The sequence below is a fragment of the Chelmon rostratus genome, chromosome 3 (genome assembly GCF_017976325.1).
Source record: "Chelmon rostratus isolate fCheRos1 chromosome 3, fCheRos1.pri, whole genome shotgun sequence".
Taxonomy (NCBI): Eukaryota; Metazoa; Chordata; class Actinopteri; order Chaetodontiformes; family Chaetodontidae; genus Chelmon; species Chelmon rostratus.
This window is the reverse complement of record NC_055660.1, coordinates 30,413,826-30,432,747: the sequence shown is the minus strand read 5'-3', so window position 1 is coordinate 30,432,747 and position 18,922 is coordinate 30,413,826. Positions and strand designations below refer to the sequence as shown.

The following is an 18,922-nucleotide window of genomic DNA, read 5'->3' as shown; positions in this document are numbered from 1 at the left end:
ATCTTGAGTCTAAAAGGTAAACCTTTGGACTGGTACAGAGGAAAACAGAAGCATTACAAAAAAAAAGAGGAAAAAAGGAAGTCCACGAAGCCTCCAGCTGCCCTTCATCAATTTAAAGCCACAGAGCTGCCACTGCAAAACAAAAAAACCCCCCAAAAAATAAAACCCAGATAAGACCTGGTTTCTGTTGCCCAGCCAATAGAAGAAGATAGCTGTGTGCTCCAGCGTCGTCCAGGTGGCAGTGAATCATCCAACGGTAAAGATAGAGAGAACAAGAAGGGAAACGAGAGGTGGTACTTGTGTGTGTGTGTCTGTGAGGAAGGGCAGAAAATCCTCAACACTGGTGATGATTAGTAGTCTGTCTCCGCAAAAAACACACAACGATCCGTCCCTCTGACACACACCACAGAGGTGTGTCACACAAGTGGAGCTCTCATTTACACAACACACACACACACACTGGGACAAAGACAGGCATCTATACACTCCCTGTATTTTACTGCCGTTTCCAAAGCTCTGTGAACCCAGTGTACACACACACACACACACACACAGAGGGAGGGATGCTGCAGAGGAGGAGGGGGAGGGGAGTGGGTGGGATTTGAATAATCTCTCCCGGCTGCTCGCTCACTCTCTCCTTCCCTTCGTCACTCGCTCATTCACTCCATTGCTCTCTCCCTCCATCGCTATTTTCTTCAGTCTCTTGTCCTCTCGATCTCCTTTTGAATGAAACGGTGCCAGTACCGACCACTCAAAGGACTTCATGACACAAGTCGTTCAACCATTCACACACACATTCGTACACTGGTGGCACAGCATCAGGAGCAATTTGCATACCGAGAACATGTAATTCTTTTTTTGCCCTCTTGTATTTACTGTAAAACATTATTTTGTATCAGGATTTTGGACTGCTGTTATGTGTGTGTGTGTGTGTGTGTGTGTGTAACCCTAACCCTAACCCTAACCCTATATATACATAAATCATTTGAGAAGCTAAAGGCTAAAGCTTACCATCCTGTGGGACTGTATTGTGGTATAATGAGAGATGTTTCTAATAGTTTACCGTTATTGATATACAGACGCCTGGGATCTTTCTGTGTGGAGTTTGCATGTTCTCCCTGTGCAGCGTTGGTTTTCACCGGGTTCTTCGGCTTCCTCCCACAGTCCAAAAACATGCCGAGGTTAATTGATGATTCTAAATTGTCCGTAGGTGTGAATGAGAGGTTTGCTTGGTTGTTTGTCTCTGTGTGTAGTCCTGTGGTAGGCTGGCGACCTGTCCAGGGTGTCCCCGGCCTCCCCTGCTCCAGCCCCCCCCGTGACCCTGCAGAGGATTAAGTGTATAGATAACGGATGAATGGATGGATATACAGTGCTATGAAAACGTATTTGCCCTGTTCCTGATTTCTTATTTTTTTGCACATTTGTCACACTTAAATGTTTCAAATCATCAAACAAATTTTAATATTAGACAAAGATAACCTGTGTAAATACAAAATGCAGTTTTTAAATGATGACTTCATTTATTAAGGGATTAAGTCATTTGTCTTACAAAAATTACTCCAAGAGCGCATCGATGACTCATCCAGGAGGTCACAAAAGAACCCAGAACAACAGCTAAAGAACTGCAGGCCTCACGTGGCTCAGTTAAGGTCAGTGTCCATGATTCAACAATAAGAAAGAGAATGGGCAGAAATGGCATCCATGGGGGAGTTCCAAGTCAAAAACCACTGCTGACCAAAAAGAACACAAAGGCTCGTCTCACATTTGCCAAAAAATCCTGAAGGGGAATGTCCGGCCATCAATTCAAGCTCAAGCACACTTGGGTTAAGCAGCAGGACAATGATCTGAAACACAGCAGCAAGTCCACCTCTGAATGGCTTAAAAAAACTAAATGAAGGTTTTGGAGTGACCTAGTCAAAGTCCAGACTTAAATCTGATTGAGATGCTGTGGTACGACCTTAATCAGGCCCTTCATGCTCAAAAACCCTCCAATGTGGCTGAATTAAAACAATTCTGTAAAGAAGAGTGGGAGGGAAAAATCCTCCACGGTGATGTAAAAGACTCATTGCCAGTTATCACAAACGCTTGATTGCAGTTGTTGTCGCCAAGGGTGGCACAACCAGTTATGAGGTTTACTTTTTCACATAGGGCCAGGTAGGTTCGGATAGCTTCTTTCCCTTAATAAACAAATCATCTTATAAAAACTGCATTTTGTATTTACTTTTATATTAAAGCTTGTTTGATGATCTGAAACATTTAAGCATGACAAATATGCAAAAAAATAAATAAATAAATAAATCAGAAGGGGTGAAATCCTTTTTCACAACACTGTAAATGGGGTATTTTAGTTCTAGTTGGCTGGATCTAGTGAACTTCAAGAGCCTGAAATGATAAGGTAGACACAAGAGGAACACTTCATAAGAGTCTGACTCCTCCAACAAGACTGAGCTGCAGCTGATTCTCATTCACTGTATTCTGAAGTTAAAAACTGCATGCTTCTAATGATCAAAATAAAAAAAAGTCACTATCACCTGGGCATCCACAAAGCTTAAAGTATACCTTCTGGAACTCTAAGTAACTTCTAATAATAATAATAATAATAATCATTTCAATTGTTTTCCAGAGTTGCTAGTATAAGAGAGTATAATTACCGTTGGCCACATGAGGTTCTTTTCAGAAACAAGGTGGTCACTCAGACTAACAAGCCAGAAAGAGAAGTTGGTCATTGACGGCTGCAATATGCATCTTTACACAAAGGCAGCCCCAAAGGCAGCAGCAGGTAACTGAACTTCAGCCACAAATCATGTGGCTCAACTCAAGTTCACTTACCTGTTACTGTGTTTGCTAGTGGGTTTGACATTTTCTTATTTGATTGAGGCTGTTGGTATTCATTTTACACAAAACCTGAGTAAAGCCTGATAAAACAACAACACAAGCAGTGAGAAAGAAAAGAAATCTTATTGATATATTAACTTCAAGTCAGCTTTTAAACACTGAACATAACACAGATATTCCCAGGAGAGTACAAGATAGTTAATGGACAATACAATCACAGCCATGTCTATGCATGTATGTGTCTGTCGGAAGCAATAAAATCCATGTTCAATAGAAGCAAAAAGGGCTAAAGAAAGCCAATGAGTGCCTTAAAAGCCCACACTGCTAACCACTGTCGCCTGAGGGCTGCTGTGGTGTGTGTGAATGGGAGACGGGGTGTATGAATCAAATGTGTGGGGTTTGTGAAGTGTGGGCCGCCTGCCATCACAAGGATGACAGCATGTCTGTGAGTAGCAGCTCCCCACAGGCTCTAGAGAGACTTCAAGGACTGGCCACAGAAGCGAGGCTGCCAGGCGCCTGGGCCCAGACCAGAGTCACCACACCACACCACCACCACAGGCCCCGGCTTCATGGGGCCTGGATGAAGGAAACCAGCAGAACTTCACAGAAAATGAGCTACAATAAATAACCAACATTAAGACACTATCTGTGACTACACATATGTGCTACTTACTTCACCAGCTGAAATGTTGTCTTGATGTCAAAATCCTTTCTATAGCTGTTCTGAATGAGTTTTTGGCGTGACATGTCCTCAACAGTGTGAAATGTCAGTTATTTCCTGCACATTACTGTCTGCTCGGGTCATTCAAAAAGTGAACCACAAGTGTTTACTGGTTGAGAACTGAGTGTGTCAGCACACTTAACAGCACTGAGAGATTAAATTCAACTAAAGTACTGCTGAGATGCAAATGTGGTTCCACTCTGAATTCAAAGAACATACTTTGTGTGTGCCTGTGTGTGCCAGGAGCAGTAGAATAATTACAGAGAGACTGCAGAGAGATGATAATTATGATTGTGTGTGTGAAGCTTCATAGTAAACATCCAACAGTGTGGTTGTGAATTAATAGAATGATCTCTTATAACTGACACGGGTCAGATTCAACACAAGTGCCTCACCTACCCTTTGGAAACATGATTAGCTGCACAAAATCAGGTCCATCAATCTGAATGCTGCCAGCACAGGCTTTTAAAGAGCCACATCATCTGAACTCTTAGAAAATCAAATCAAAGCCACTGCTGATACCACATGGATGCAAAGCAGAAAGTTGACAGAAACATCTTTAAGAGTTAGAGAAGTAAATCATCCTTGTTTGGCACAGAGTACTGCTCTCCCAAAATACCCTCAGAACACCAGATGAAACAGATTAACAGCTTGACATGTCACAGACAGTAGCTGCCATTAATGCTGGATGCTTGCCACTGCAGCTAAATGCTAATGCCAAGAAATCTGGATGAACGGGATTTTGAGATACTAACACACCTGCGGCCTTTTACACACAAACATGTCTCTTTGCCAACACACTAGTACACAAGCAGGTAATAGTCACACAAACCCACACACACAAAAACAGCCTCTTGCACATCCTTACCTGTGCTGTGCAGTCGACTGAGTCTTGCTGAGCCACTTCTTTGCAAGAGATACTGGGATGTCTGCTTCGCCAGGTGATTCACGGTAGGGGCTGTGTTTGCTGTGGTTTGATTGGCGGCTGCTGTCTTGGCTGTGTTGTGGTTGGTGACTGTCGGGGTCTTCAGACCTGTGACAAGGACACAGGAGAAGTTAAAGCCTACTGCAGAACTTCTCTAGAGGGCTTTGTTTCACTCGCTGACCAGACATTGCTGCTCAAACTTTCCTGTTGCAGTTAAGTTAGCTACAATTAGTCAACCCTGAGCCAGACTGTCTCTCCTGAATGGAACAACTAAGACAGAAGACGTCAGAGAAACCAGATTATAACCAAGAAGTTGTTACATCTTCAACGATCTATCTATTACATCCAGTATATCCAGTCTCTCACCCAGATGGGATACAGTATACCCTTGTTTTTCGCGGGGGTTATGTTCCAAAAAGAACCCGTGATAGGCAAAATCTGTGAAGTAGAAACCTTTATTTTTTTTTACAATTATTATACAATTAAATACTCTATTAAGACATTGAAAAGAAAGAACAAACCATTTTACAGGCTCAAGCATTTGTTTCACAAATAAAAGTACTTTAGAAACGTTTTTTTCAACAAATAACTTCTGTACTGTACTGTCAAATAATAATTTTAATCATCAATGTGAACAGAAGGCTTCAAATTGCGGAGATTAGCACCGCCCACCGCGACCCGAGTAATTGGATTAAACGGGAGAAAATTAAAAATGATTATGAAAAAACTCGGTGGTTAGCAGCGTCGCCTCACAGCTAGAAGGTCCCCGGTTCGATCCCGCCTGGGATCTTTCTGTGTGGAGTTTGCATGTTCTCCCTGTGCAGCGTGGGTTTTCACCGGGTTCTCCGGCTTCCTCCCACAGTCCAAAAACATGCCGAGGTTAATTGATGATTCTAAATTGTCCGTAGGTGTGAATGCGTGGTTGTTTGTCTGTTTGTCTGTATATGTAGCCCTGTGGTAGGCTGGCGACCTGCCCAGGGTGTCCCCTGCCTTCGCCCGAGAGACGGCTGGGATAGGCTCCAGCCCCCCCGTGACCCTGCAAAGGATTCAGCGGTGTATAGATAATGGATGGATGGATTATGAAAAAAATACAAAGTACAGTCGGACAAATAGTGACTCAGGTGTATTTCACTGCTCTTCAGACTGAGCCGCTGCATCCTGACTCCGCTCTGCAGTGTTTTCTTCTTTTGAAGCCCGCGGTGCAGGTGTGTTTGTTCGGGAGAAGAACATAGTGATAGGCAAAACTCGAAATTGCAAGAGAATTTGCACGAACGTAATGTAAATTTGGCAAGCTGTTTTACGTACGTGTACATATTAAACTGCAACGTTATTGACGCACAGGTAGAGAAGAAGCGGAGTGACTTTTTAGCCAATCAGAATGCAGAACACAATGCACGATGCAAATCCGTGAAGTAGCGAAACGTAAACGCGTTGAAAGTAAACCGCGTTATAGCGAGGGATCACTGTACACCACAGATGCTCTGATGCAAGGGAAAGGTAAGTCACGTGTGCTACAAATGCTCACCACTTTCTATTATAGGTGGAGAGAACGTTGCAGCCACCTTTAATACAAGTCTCACTCTCTGTTTCATATATACACAGACTGTGAAAAAGTTCACACAGAGAATCGTACTAGCTTTCACACACTAATATTACAAAAATGAGACAGAGCATCAAATAAATTCTCTATTAGCCTCAAAAGAAAATCATACATTCTACACAAGGTGTGTAAAACTGCTTGTAATTATCAGCTCTGTTAATTGCACGAGTTAAAGAGCACAGGAAATCTATTCTACATAGTTTACATTGATATTTTCTGTAAATTCATTACTAGAAACACAATGTAAAATGTTGAAAAATGGCTTAATAAACTTTTGTGGATACTGACCAGCGGTCTAATTGCATTTTATGGCTTTGACTCACACGGAGTCCTGTAATGAACATGAAACACTTCACAACCTAGTCTGTCCCAAACCATCACAGAAGCACTACGACAAACACAATGTCTGCCAGGCCATCAAAACCCATCTGACTCTCACTGAACACATGAACCAGCTATCACTGCTGATGAATGAGCTGCTAATTAGACTGAAACTCAGAAGATAACAAACGGGTCACACTACCTTTGCCTTTGAATGAATCAAGTCAGAAACCTGATTGCAGTGTTAAATCATATTGTGCATCTATCTAAAAGAGTTCAGACATGGTGCAGTTTCCCTGACTAAATGTCAAAATCAAATAAATAAATACTGCAGCCAACCTTCAAACCTATAAAATTGGGATGTTATTCCTGAACAATAAGTTAACACACACACACACACTCACTTGTAGCGGTGGACCTGCCCTGCAGTGATAGAGCCCTGCTCCTCATTGCAGGAGGCTTTGGAGCAGCAGTGACACCACTGTTAGCACTGGTAACTGTGTCACTGGGAACACTGGTGCTGGTGGTAGCTGCAGTGAGGGGCTTTGCTGTGCACTGGCTGCCCACAGGAAGTGTGCTTCTGCTGTACTGCTCATCTGGCTTGGTCCCTGTTGGTGCTGGGGATCCTGGAGATGCTGGAGAAGCTGAAGCAAGAAGGACAGAAGATATTAAAATACTAAGAATGCTTTGCAATGTCATAGATGGAAGACAAGAACTTTGGAAAGGGAGTTCATGATGCCAGTTTTTTAATGTCAATGTACAATGTTGTTATATAGTACTATGATGTCTAATAGGCAGAGTGAGGTAGATGAACAGAGAAAAGGGAGAGACAGGAGAATGAGGAAACCAGACTCCGTAATAACTCTTCCAAGACCAAATTACTTTAGAACTTTGTTAGTTTGTGGAGTGCTGGGTGATGACAGGGATCTTTTAACCACTGACGATTGAGTAAGATGATGATAGTTGGACGTACTCCAGGTTTGATGTAAAAGCTGTCACTTGATGTGTATTCTTTAATGTGAGCTTTCTCTAAATTCTACTGGAAAAATAAGACACCAAGAATCCCACTAGCAACTCAGCAAGAAATAAAAACACAAGGAGGACTTGAAGCAGCAAACCTTTACCATTACTCTCTGGCAATTAACTTCAATACATATTTAAATGGATTACTAAATCAATCAGACTACACTGGACTATATACAGAACAGTTTGTAAAATATTCAGATTTACCGCTTCTCAGTCAGCCAATTAAACGCCATCCTTGTTTCAAAGCAGCCTGGTGGAAATTCCCAAAATCACAAACACGACTTTGCACCATCTACTTTTACTCCCAACTGGAACAATCCTGATTTTCAAATGCAAGCATTCGGCATTCAGAGGATGTCTCTGTCCCAGTCAGGGATCCAATGTCCCCTCCCCACCTCCACCACAATCACCAATCAAGGAGTTAGGTAAAGCTGCCACATTGAAGCTCAGTCAAAGTAGTAAACTATTTAACAACAATAACCACAGACATCAACACTCAGGTGTCTATCAGAAATGAGACAGACATCATAGCACGGTGATCTTAAACAGCTGGAGGCATGGTCAAACACATCGTAGCAATCACAGACCATCTGGTACCTGTCACAGTAATCTTACATTTGTCACTCCTGTCACAGAATCCCTACAGTTCAAAGGTTTTTGGTTCAAAAGAGACTCCTTGATGGCAATGCTGAAGCAAAGTTCTGTGATATTACACTATTACACACTGCTGACTGCTCTTTAAATTACATGGTTGAACAAGACAAAGAAGCCCAGACTATCTATAACAAGCAATACATCTGGCAAGGAAGGATGTTTTCCAAGAATTTTACAGAGAACGATGGGAAATCTTGAATATTTATTCCCCACTATTGACCAGCTACTTAACACTGCCCCCACCTGTCCACTGTTCACCTTGCATCGTTTTTTAATAACAAAATAAACTCAGGAAAAAAAAAAGATCTGCAGAGCTCTGCAAGAACGTCACTGAGTGTAACTCATGTGTTGACTCTGTACCCACAGCATTTTCTCTGCAAACATCTCTGCAGACAGGCATCTTCCCAGCTTACTCGGTAATTAAGCATTGTTCGTGGGAAAATTTAGACAGTGTTTTTTTTTTTTTTTTTTTTGGGGGGGGGGTTAATCTTGCTGCCTCTCAGCATAGATACCCCTTGATTTCAAAATCTCCCTGCAGACTCGAAGCACCAAAGATTTTATGACAAGACTTAATCATCACATATTATCTGTCATAATAAACAATTATTTTTACTGCACTTGTCTGTCCTGATTGAAAGGAAGCTCTAGTAAAAGCTCAGTCAGGAAGACTATTTTTGCATGCTTGGGCCTGTAGTTTATTTCTCATTCCATGCTAAATTCACTCCTCTCACTGATGCTCACTGTCTGGGGCTGTCATTGAGATATCAGCTGATATCTATCCACACTTTCACTGTTAGTCAATCATCCTGCTGCTGTCTTTAAATATCATTCTCTCTCTGCCTCAATAGGCCGATGCTGCTGTTATGTGTTATGTTATGTCTTCACAAATACATCAGATCATTATTCCATCAGTCATCAGCCAGACTTAATTATCACATATCATCTCTCATAATAAACATTACTTCATTCACTTGTCTCTCCTGATTGAATTGTTGGGGTCTCTGACGCAAAGACAACTGGATCACTTTCCATTCTCCAAACTACCAAAAACACAGGATACACTACATTTGTTTCCAAATTTCTGTGAAGAAACACCACTTTGAAAATAAGAGAGAAGAAACAGGCCCGTACACTCAAGAGATGAAGTAAACTTGTCATAATTCATCATCATATGGAATAGAAATATATAGTTTGAGTATTTGTAACTAGAGCAGGGGTTGGCATATGACACTGGCTTTGATGGAAAAGACGAACATACTGGGGTACTTGTGGTTTCCACACATACAATATAATGCTCTCTGTTTTCATCAGCCTGTTTCATCTCTTAGTTGAATGAGTGAGTTTGTACATTTTTCTCCAGAGACTTCTCCTGCATCCAGCTGGTTTTTATGTGTAAGTGTGAACAACTAACTAGAGCAGGGGTTGGCATCGGGGTGGAGTGTGAAATCGAAGAAAACATTGGGAGAAAAGGCATGAGCATTCATCCATTCATTTATAATGGAGACATGAATGTAAATAGAAATGATGCCAGCCCGACTGGATCTCCAGTCAGCCTTCATTTTCCCAGGAGATCTTACCCCATGTCAGACAAAAATGCATGGTAAAAGTGAGGCTTATAGGGAACCAATCTTAACACCAGTGGCGTCTTATTCATGGCCATTACATTGTACAATCAACATGTAGTTCATAATGACAAGTTAAAGAAAAATACTTGTCTACTGCCAATTTAAATGTCATTGCGAAGTGGCGGACCTACACCTCGATTCTGAGGGACTGACACTAACCATACACTTCACTCCATCAGCCTCTTTGAACAAGAATCGCCAAAAGCCATCAGCAGACTCTTAACAGATATGTTGTGTATACAATGGAGAAAGACCACCTCTGATGATAATGTGTGTGTGTGAGAGCGACAGAGAGAGAGAAATTTTGTCTAAAATGCACACACACCCTGCCACCTAACCTTTGCTTGTGGCTCCATTGTTCTCATTGTTTCCCAGGGGTGAGGAGCTGAGGCTTGTGGGTAATCCCTTAACAGGAAGTTTTGATGGAGTAGGCGGTGCGGGTCGTCCAACTGACCCTGATACTGGCTGCTGATTGGCTGTTGGTTTGGAGTTTGAGGTTGCAGGACTCAGGGCAGCCAATGGAAATGCTCTTTCGGTGGCGGTGCGAGGTTTGGGGATACCTGGGAGAGAGAGAGGAGGCCATGAATTAAATTTAATCAGCATTAGAAACACAATACAGTACTAGTAACTTTACTTCTAGAACTTGGCATTATACCATCTCCTTCATCCCCCATACATTCACCAACATGTGTCTATTACATGTATGTGTATGTGTGGGATTCTTCTTTTTACTCTAGTTTGCTTAAAATAAAGAGAAAAGAAGAGAAGTCAGTACAGATCAACTGAGCAGTGAATGGATAGCTGTAAGTGCAAACAAAAGACAAAGTCTCTGTTGGTGAAGTTAGACCAGTAGCTGCAAGGGGGTTGCATGGAATCCTGATGATGGTACTATAAAGTACTGTGGTACAGTAGTTGTGGAGAACATGAGTTCATTACAGAAAATAACCTTGATGTTCTCTGTCTGGTCCTGGCAAAAATCTGTGGACTACTTCACACTCAACCAAACTACCCCCTATTGATACCAAACCACAAACCTGACTGACTGTGGCAGCGGTGGAACTGCTGCCCTTCACACCAACTTATAAAAAGCAGCAGGATTACCATCGAAGCTCCACCCACATTTGAACTGACTTTGTCTCTGATCCTAACTTAAATCGTCTTTTCTCTCCAACCCTTCTGAATTCAGTTCAAAATTCTCCTCATCACTTACAAAGCCGTCCACAACAAAGCTGCATCCTGCCTCGCTGACCTTCTGCACCGACACACTCACACCTGCAACCTTACATCTGCCGACACCAACCTCTTCGCCCCTCTCACCTGGCCCAAGCATTGGAGTTGGGGAGACAGGGCCTTCTGCATTGCTGCCTCCTCCCTCTGAAACTCTCTCCCCCAACACCTCAGACATTCTCCATCATTCCCCTATTTCAAAACTACAATAAAACCACCCATTCAAACCCGCTTGACTCATCTGACAGCCTGCTATGTGCTTCTCTTGTTTCTAGTTGTTTCTAGTTGCTTTTATTTTATTTCATTCTATTATTGATAATAATATTAATAATAAATGTCTGAGTGTGACAATCTAATTGAACTGGCCTATATAAAAAAATATAGCATAATATAACATTACATAATGTAAAATACCTTCACTTTTAGTCAGATATCAGTCCCAAAAGCTAACAGCTACAGCATGGATGAGTTTCTTGTGTCTTCAGATTTCATTCAAAAATAAATGGTAATCATTTGGCAGAAAACTTATTATTTTAACTAACTTATTTTACAATTTTCAATGATCAATTTTTTGGGACCAACCTAATGAACAGATACTGTGATAATTAAAGCTTGAGGTACAGACCCGTGAACTAAATAATGTGACATACAAATATGACGTCAGCAGCCAGTGGCAGTGACAGGACCCATCTGATCCATTACAATGTACAGGCATCCTGTCTGATATTAGACATGAAAACTCTTAGTGCCCCTACTTAAAGTTATGTGAGGGTGTACTGGACCCTGCAACCATTTAAATGCACATGCCTAAAAACAAACTAATGACTAAATATACAAGTCATCCCACTTCCTTCTGGAGTCTTACTCTCTTAGACACCCTTCTCTCCTGAATGACTTTATTTAGACAGACTTTCTCATGTTAATCTGTGAATCCTACATGTGCTATAATTCATTTCATTTCATACGTTTGTACTTAATACGGTTGATTTTGTATGTTTATGACCAATAATTTGCTCTTGTATTTGTGTATCCTATTATATAAACTGCAACAACACAGAAATCATCAAAGTGTTGATCAGATTTCACCGACTGTCTCTCAACCTTCTACAAACATGAGCTCTGCCTGAAAGAGGGAGAGAGAGACAGCAGGAAGCCCAGAGAACTGTAAAAGAAAAAAACAGGGCTTGTTAGAAAGAGGGAAAAAAGCTTACATGTGTTCACCACAATTACATTTCATCACATTAACACACACACACACACACACGCACACACACGCACACATACACACACACACACACACACACAAACACACACACACTCTCTCTCTTTCTCTCTGTTGGCGAAGTCAGAGTAGCAGGAAAACTTGTACTGTGACTAAAGCCAGCAGGAAACATCTGGCTTCATTTGGTTTCAGTTCTGATAAAAAGCAAGTCAGAGGAATGCAGCTGTTGGATTCTCTTACCTTGGAAATCAATGTGAGGTAAGAGCTGGCTCATTAGAGATAACCTTACACCTACTGTTGATGCACACAGACACATTTCCACACAATGTCTGAATACACCAGCCTAGAATCCTGGACATTGACCTAATTTTAACCATAAACCCACGACCAACTCTAATGTTGTAATCTTGTCTAAATGTTGTTCTGCTACTGATTGTTTAGACTCAGACGTTTTAAGGCAGAAATTAATGCAATGATAATGTAATGCCTAACATAAAGGGTGTTGTGCCTTAGGTACTCCACAGCAGTAAATGGTTGAGTAACATAACCAAATCCACATTTAAAACCAAGAGTCAGGACATGAATCAGCATAGCAACCAGGAAAGATCATATGACGCAGCGTCCAGCGATACATTAAACTACTAAGTAATGAAAAATGCAAAAGCATGTTTAGCAGATAGTGAAGCAAGGGCACAATCTATTGAAAAGTGTTGCTGTTCTAGCAAGACCTGATCCTAAAACAGCTCCTTGATAAAATGTGGCCTGGTCAGTTTACTCTATTTGAAATGAATTTCCTTTACAGTAAAAGTTGGTTTAACTGTTACAGAAACCAATCAAATCTAAGTACACAGTATAAAAGTATAAAACACAGAATAGGGATCATGCACAGTATAAAAACACTGAGTACATGAATGTGTTAAATCTGGCATGCAAAAGATTTGTAATGAATTAATAAAGCCAAATTCAAAAAAGCCCAATGCAGACACACACACACGCACAGGCACGCACACACACACACACACACACACGCATACGCACACACACACACACACACACACACACACTCAAAGGAATCCATTGATGGTGATCTTAGCCAGAGGTTAAGAGGCGTACATTTGTTCCTGTGTATCAGCAGAGAGGACAGACAAGCTATTGTCCATCAGAATGTGACCTTTACAAGGAGAGAGATCTGGTTTTACACACGCAAATACATGTCATTCACAGAACACACTGTATGCACATAAGCATTTTCTGCTATGTAAATGACACGCTGCAGCTCCTTGATTATGGAAACATGGGTAAAGTTACACACACACATAGACTTACACTCATTCCCAGAAACTTACCCTAAGTCTAACCATAGCCACTACTTGGCTAACACCAACCCTTACCCTAACCTTAACCCAAGTCTTCACCCTAAAATTGAATGATTTATGTTATGTCCAGCATTTTCGACCTCACGGGCCCCGCACTGTGAGTTTGCTCCCAGTTTTGGGACCCACAAAAATAGAAAAACAAGCCCCCGCACACAAACAATAGTTGAATTACAGGCCACTGGACACCAGGCTTAAGTTGAGTGTCTCAACACCGGCAGCAAACACTATATTTACTAACACACACGGACACGCACACACACACACACACACACACACACACACAGAGCAGGCTATAATGTCAGGAAGTGACTGACATGACGCCAACTGCCCACATACACACACAAACACAGGCCTAAAATTCCTTTGAGGAAAAAAAAGAAGAGAAAGGAAAGGAAAAACAAAAAGGATGTCAGAGAACAAGGAAAAACAATCATGAAATACACACACACACAAACAGAAATAGCCAGTACCAGTACATGCCTATCCGTCAGCAACTTGACTTTTGTATGTGATAAAGTGTGGTAATCACACAACAGTGTGTGCTAGGGCCTGCAAAAGACACTGTATGCATGTGTGCATGTGAGCGGCGTAGTGGTATGTGGAAGGCATTTTAACTCGCAGCTCTGCAGTGTCAGCCTGCTCATTTCCTGAGTCTGCTGCAGAGACGAAGCAGAATTTTTCTTCCATCTCACAAACACTCACACACATTCACTCACACACTCACACACACACCAACTGACACAAGTCTATATGCCGACAGAGAGAGAAGCCAAGAATTGTGTTGTGGAGCAGAGCAGACATATGTGAGTGCAAATCCATGTGCAGCGTACTGCTGTGTTTATATTTGAGGTTTTTATGAAGTAAATGTGTCTGTACTGAAATAACTCATGTTTATGTCACAGAAAACACATCGACTCACCCTGGCACTGATTTTGGCTCTGCCTCGCTCTCGTTGGAGATCCACCCCCAGCGCTCTGTCTGTCCTCTCTCAGTGTGGAGCCATCACTCTGGGTTTGCCTGGGCCCAGGGCTCCCCTGCCCTGGAAGTTTAGTCCCTGACCCTGTAGGTGGAGCCGGTCCAGCGGGGCCCTTATCTGCTCTGATGCCTCTCCTCTGCTGCCTAGTATTGGGCCCCAGCTTGGAGGAGACTTTCTGTAGGAAGAGCTGACGTTTAGTGACAGCGTCCCAGCCGAGGGGCCCCAGCTCGGAGCTGCGCACCGAGACCATGGTATTAGCCATTCCACACTCAGAGTCAGAAATGTGGATTGGGGGAAGCGAGGGAGGCAGTGAAGGAGAAGGGGGGAGGAGTGAAGGAGAGACTGTGTTAAGACAGAGGGGGAGGAGGAATAGAGAGAAGGAAAGAGAGGGAGGACGGACAATTGGGAGTGTGCTGCAACCACAAGAGGGGTAAAAGTTGCTGTTGTGTTGTACATTCCCCTTGAGAATCCTGGCTCTGACCAGGCCAATTTTCTTCTCCCTCTCTGTCTTAAACCTTCCCCCACCCTCATTCTATAAACACCAGCACACATGGAGTGAGTTTGCGGATGAAGGTCTGGCGTCTGTCTCGTTCTTTTCAGAGTAAAGACACAACTTATAGAACTTGTGGTTACTCGTCATATCTCTGTTTGTGATAATAGAGCAGTGAAAACTTCGGTAGTGACAAAAAAGTTAGAGAGTATTCACAGAACAATTCTTATGTCAACTTAGGCCAAGACATTCTCCAATAAGTTCCCTGCTGTACTTTCATTCTTCTCTTTCTTTCATTTTTTGTGGTTCTGTTGTTATTCCAACTACTATTACCTGCTGTCTGTAAAACTTGAATTTCCCTGGCTGGGCACTAATCAAGTCTTATCTTATCTTATCTGACATTCTCAAATAAAATCCCTGATGTACTTTCATTCAAAAAGCCTTTTGCTCTACCACCTTCACCCCCACCTCCCTATACAAAATTGCAGAGCAGAGTGTTCGGAAAAGATGAAACACTTTAGAGTGTTCATGTAGTCTTGACGACTTCTCATCTGAGCCAAGAGGCTGAGCCAACGGATTACTGTAGCATACCAATACACACTAAATCATGTGTTAACATGCAGGCTGGCAGCTGGGCTGGGCCTGACTGATGTTCTGTTTGGCAATACATGGCCGGAGAGTGAACATTAATACACATGTTTCACAGCATTTCTCTGAATGTCAACAAAATAATGTTTGAAGTTAAAGTGGGTTAAAAAAAGTATATTTAAGGACATTATATAGACATCTGAACTCATGCCACAGTGGATGGGAATATCAGCAAATCATTAAGGATGGACTAAGCAAACTACATAATCAGTGCGAGTAACTATGTGAGGTAGATGACAAGAAATGGATTTTCATTCATCATTAAATGTCTTGAAAATATGTCCTTTTTAACCTTTATCACAACTTTTAAAAATAAAAGGCTGTTGCGTAGGAAACATGTGTTGTTATCTACAGAGGTTTTTACACATATTTATTTCTAATACACATGAGCAGGTTACTGCTGTGCGTGTGAGGCACAGTTAACCTGCTCTAAACACACCCTGTGCTGATATACGTACAAGCCCAGAGGCTGCCTGTGACGGCATACGACAGGGCAGGTTTTAAGCCTGCCGCGTGCTCTTTAAAGGCACATACCAGAGGCAGAGCATGCATCCTGTACATGTACCACTCCCTCATTTAAAACACAGTGCACACTTTAAATACTACTGTTACTGTGACAACAACAACAACAACAACAACAACACAGCTTAGGGCACGAGACAACTAAAGCTCACTTGGTCTATTATTTAGTAAATGTTCCATTCTTGAATTACATAATTGCAACCTACCTACCTCTGACCTGCAAATGTTAATGACACTGTTAAAGTCCAGTATACCCTGTTTAAGCACATCGGATGACTGCTATTTTCCATTTAGCTCCAAAGCTGGAAATTAAAACTAAAGCTCTGAAAAGAGTTGTAACAACCTGTGCACATGTTAATAGATAACCCCCTGGAGACACTTTTATGATACTCTATATCCATAAAGGAAAACTTCTTTTCTCTAGCCTAAAAAATCCAATGACTCCCCACACGCTGAACCGCCAGGTTATATCACAGATCACGTGTTCCAGCGGATGGCAACACTGTTTCACAGTGGCTTTGTTACATAACCTGTATCTCGAACCAGAACAGCTTCTCAAACCTTGTTTGCATTTGAGTGAATGACATCATTCCAATATAGCAACTGAGACTGAACACACAAGTCAGAGGTGGAGATGCTCAGTTTGAACACATATAAAGATGGTCATAATGCTCACCTTGCCAGGATTCCTTGGTTCATCCACAGTGACCTCTGTCATTAAAGCATTTCCAGTACCCTCCTTTTGGTCCTCCACAGACTCTTCATGAGCATCTTCACTCGGATGTGGAGTCTCCACACACTCAGTTGCTTCATGTTTAGGAACTTCCTGGACATCATTCCTGGGACCATCATTGGCTGCTGTCTTGTGGTTAGTTTTGAGGTTACTACTCTTTCCTCCTATGGGCGTCAGCACCACGGCTACTTTGACTGGACCGGCAGATGATCTTTGTTTTTTAACCCGATCCCCAGTCTGTGCGTCCTCCTTTCTGGGAACAGCTCTCTTTCCATTGGCTGGAACAGATTTGTTCTGTTGAGGAGAAGAGGAATTATAAATGTTAAGACAGCTGTAAAATACTTGATACATGAAAGCTTTTCAGTAACATTACAATACCTGGATGGGTGGTGATAGGGTGGGTCGTGATCCGACTTTAGCCTTGATATTTTTTAGGTCCAGTTTGGGAAACCTCTTTGCCTCCAGACTGGATGTTTTGACGGCTGTGGACACCACTGTCTTGAGAGCAGTTGAAGTAGCAGTGGCTGATCTGGTTTTTGCTGCTCTGGCTGGCTGACTGGTGTGAGGTTTGAGGCCAACTTCCTCAGGTGGAGGAAAAGAAGATGATATCTGATTGTTTTCACTGAAGTCCTCAGCAGCAGCATGCTCTGTCTGGCTGTCCACACTAAGACCTAGAGGACAGGCGACCTCAGGCCCGTCTAACACCAGCTCTGACCTCACATCATCAGCCACGCTCAGAGCTGTCTGGAACTCAGTACTGACAGCAGAGTGACCTGGGTTGATGAGGCTGTCACTGGATTGTGCGAGGGTCATGCTTCTTCTCCGCACGGATGTGTCAGAGCTCACAGACAGAAACAAAGACTTGTCTTCGTCATCATCATCGTCATCAGCAGCGGCAGGGATTTCTGTTGTGTCTGAATCTGGAGTTGAGCAGCCGTGCCTTCTTTTATAACCACTTCCACTGCTGAAGACATCATTGCTTCCATGGCTACTGCTGTTGGGTGTCAGGGACAGGGCCAGTGTCAGGTTGTCATTGTCACTCCAGGTGTCTTGGTGGTATTCAGCACTGTTGGCATCTAGGTAAACCGACACTGAGTTGTCATTGGATTCGCTTAGCACTGTTGCTGTTTGTATCTTTTCCACTGAGACGCCATCATTATCATCGAGTTTACTTTCCTCCTCCGGCACCCATGTCGAAATGGCACCTCTCATTTTGTCCATTTTGGTCATCATCGTTGTCATCAGGGTGACCTCAAACATGTCACAGTCCAGTGGGCTGTCGATCCGGCCCCCACTGAGGCTGCTTAGACTCCACAGTGACTCAGGAGATGACTCCTCCGGACAGGAGGAGGAGGAGGAGGAGGAAGAGGAAATTGGGAAAGCATTCCCATTGTTTTCTCCTGCACTGTGAAGAGGGAGCCTCATGGTGGATCCACTTTTCCCTCTCACAGGGAAGCCCTCACTTGGCTGAGAGACACTCATCTCTCAGTCAGTCACTCTGTACAATGTTGTAACTTTCCTCTGACCTGTGATGTCCAGATTTTTACCTGCCCATTCGCTTTCTGTTGTTGTTTTTGCTGGTTGTAAACAGTGCTCTCCACAGCTTTTTATGCTCTCTATATTGGCATTTGGCAGAATGTCAATTCCATTCTCTACAGGGCAGTGTCTGCGTTTTTTTCCGTTGGATGTCTATATCTATGGTTTGATACTGTCTTTAGTAGGTCACAGAGTTCCAGTGCATCCACTTATACATTTTAAACATAAAAATCATGCAGTATTTTCAAAACAGCAGTGAGTCATCATCCTAATCCTTGCATCTTATTCGAAGACAGGATTTCCCATGTTTAGGACTCTGCTGTTCAAAACATCTGAAAAACAGCAAGAAGAAAGAAAAATGAAACGTTTCAACATTGCCAAATTAACGACACTGGGTAAAAACAAATTCGAAACAGCAGATTTAAACTCTACATGATATAACTGATAACTGATACAAGTCAGCAGCAAATGTTAAAGCTTATGAT

General features: G+C 42.5%; 1 protein-coding gene across 1 annotated transcript in view; it reads right to left on the bottom strand.

Annotated features, from left to right (window-relative positions):
• Positions 1-18,383, bottom strand: part of LOC121627751 (putative GPI-anchored protein pfl2) — a 40,982-nt gene extending 22,599 nt beyond the window's left edge. The window contains 6 exon segments of the mRNA XM_041966790.1: positions 4,425-4,589; positions 6,807-7,037; positions 10,046-10,267; positions 14,452-14,683; positions 16,845-17,546; positions 17,607-18,383. Coding sequence (XP_041822724.1) covers positions 4,425-4,589; positions 6,807-7,037; positions 10,046-10,267; positions 14,452-14,683; positions 16,845-17,546; positions 17,607-18,383 — 2,329 coding nt within the window.
• Positions 18,384-18,922: the final 539 nt, after the last annotated feature.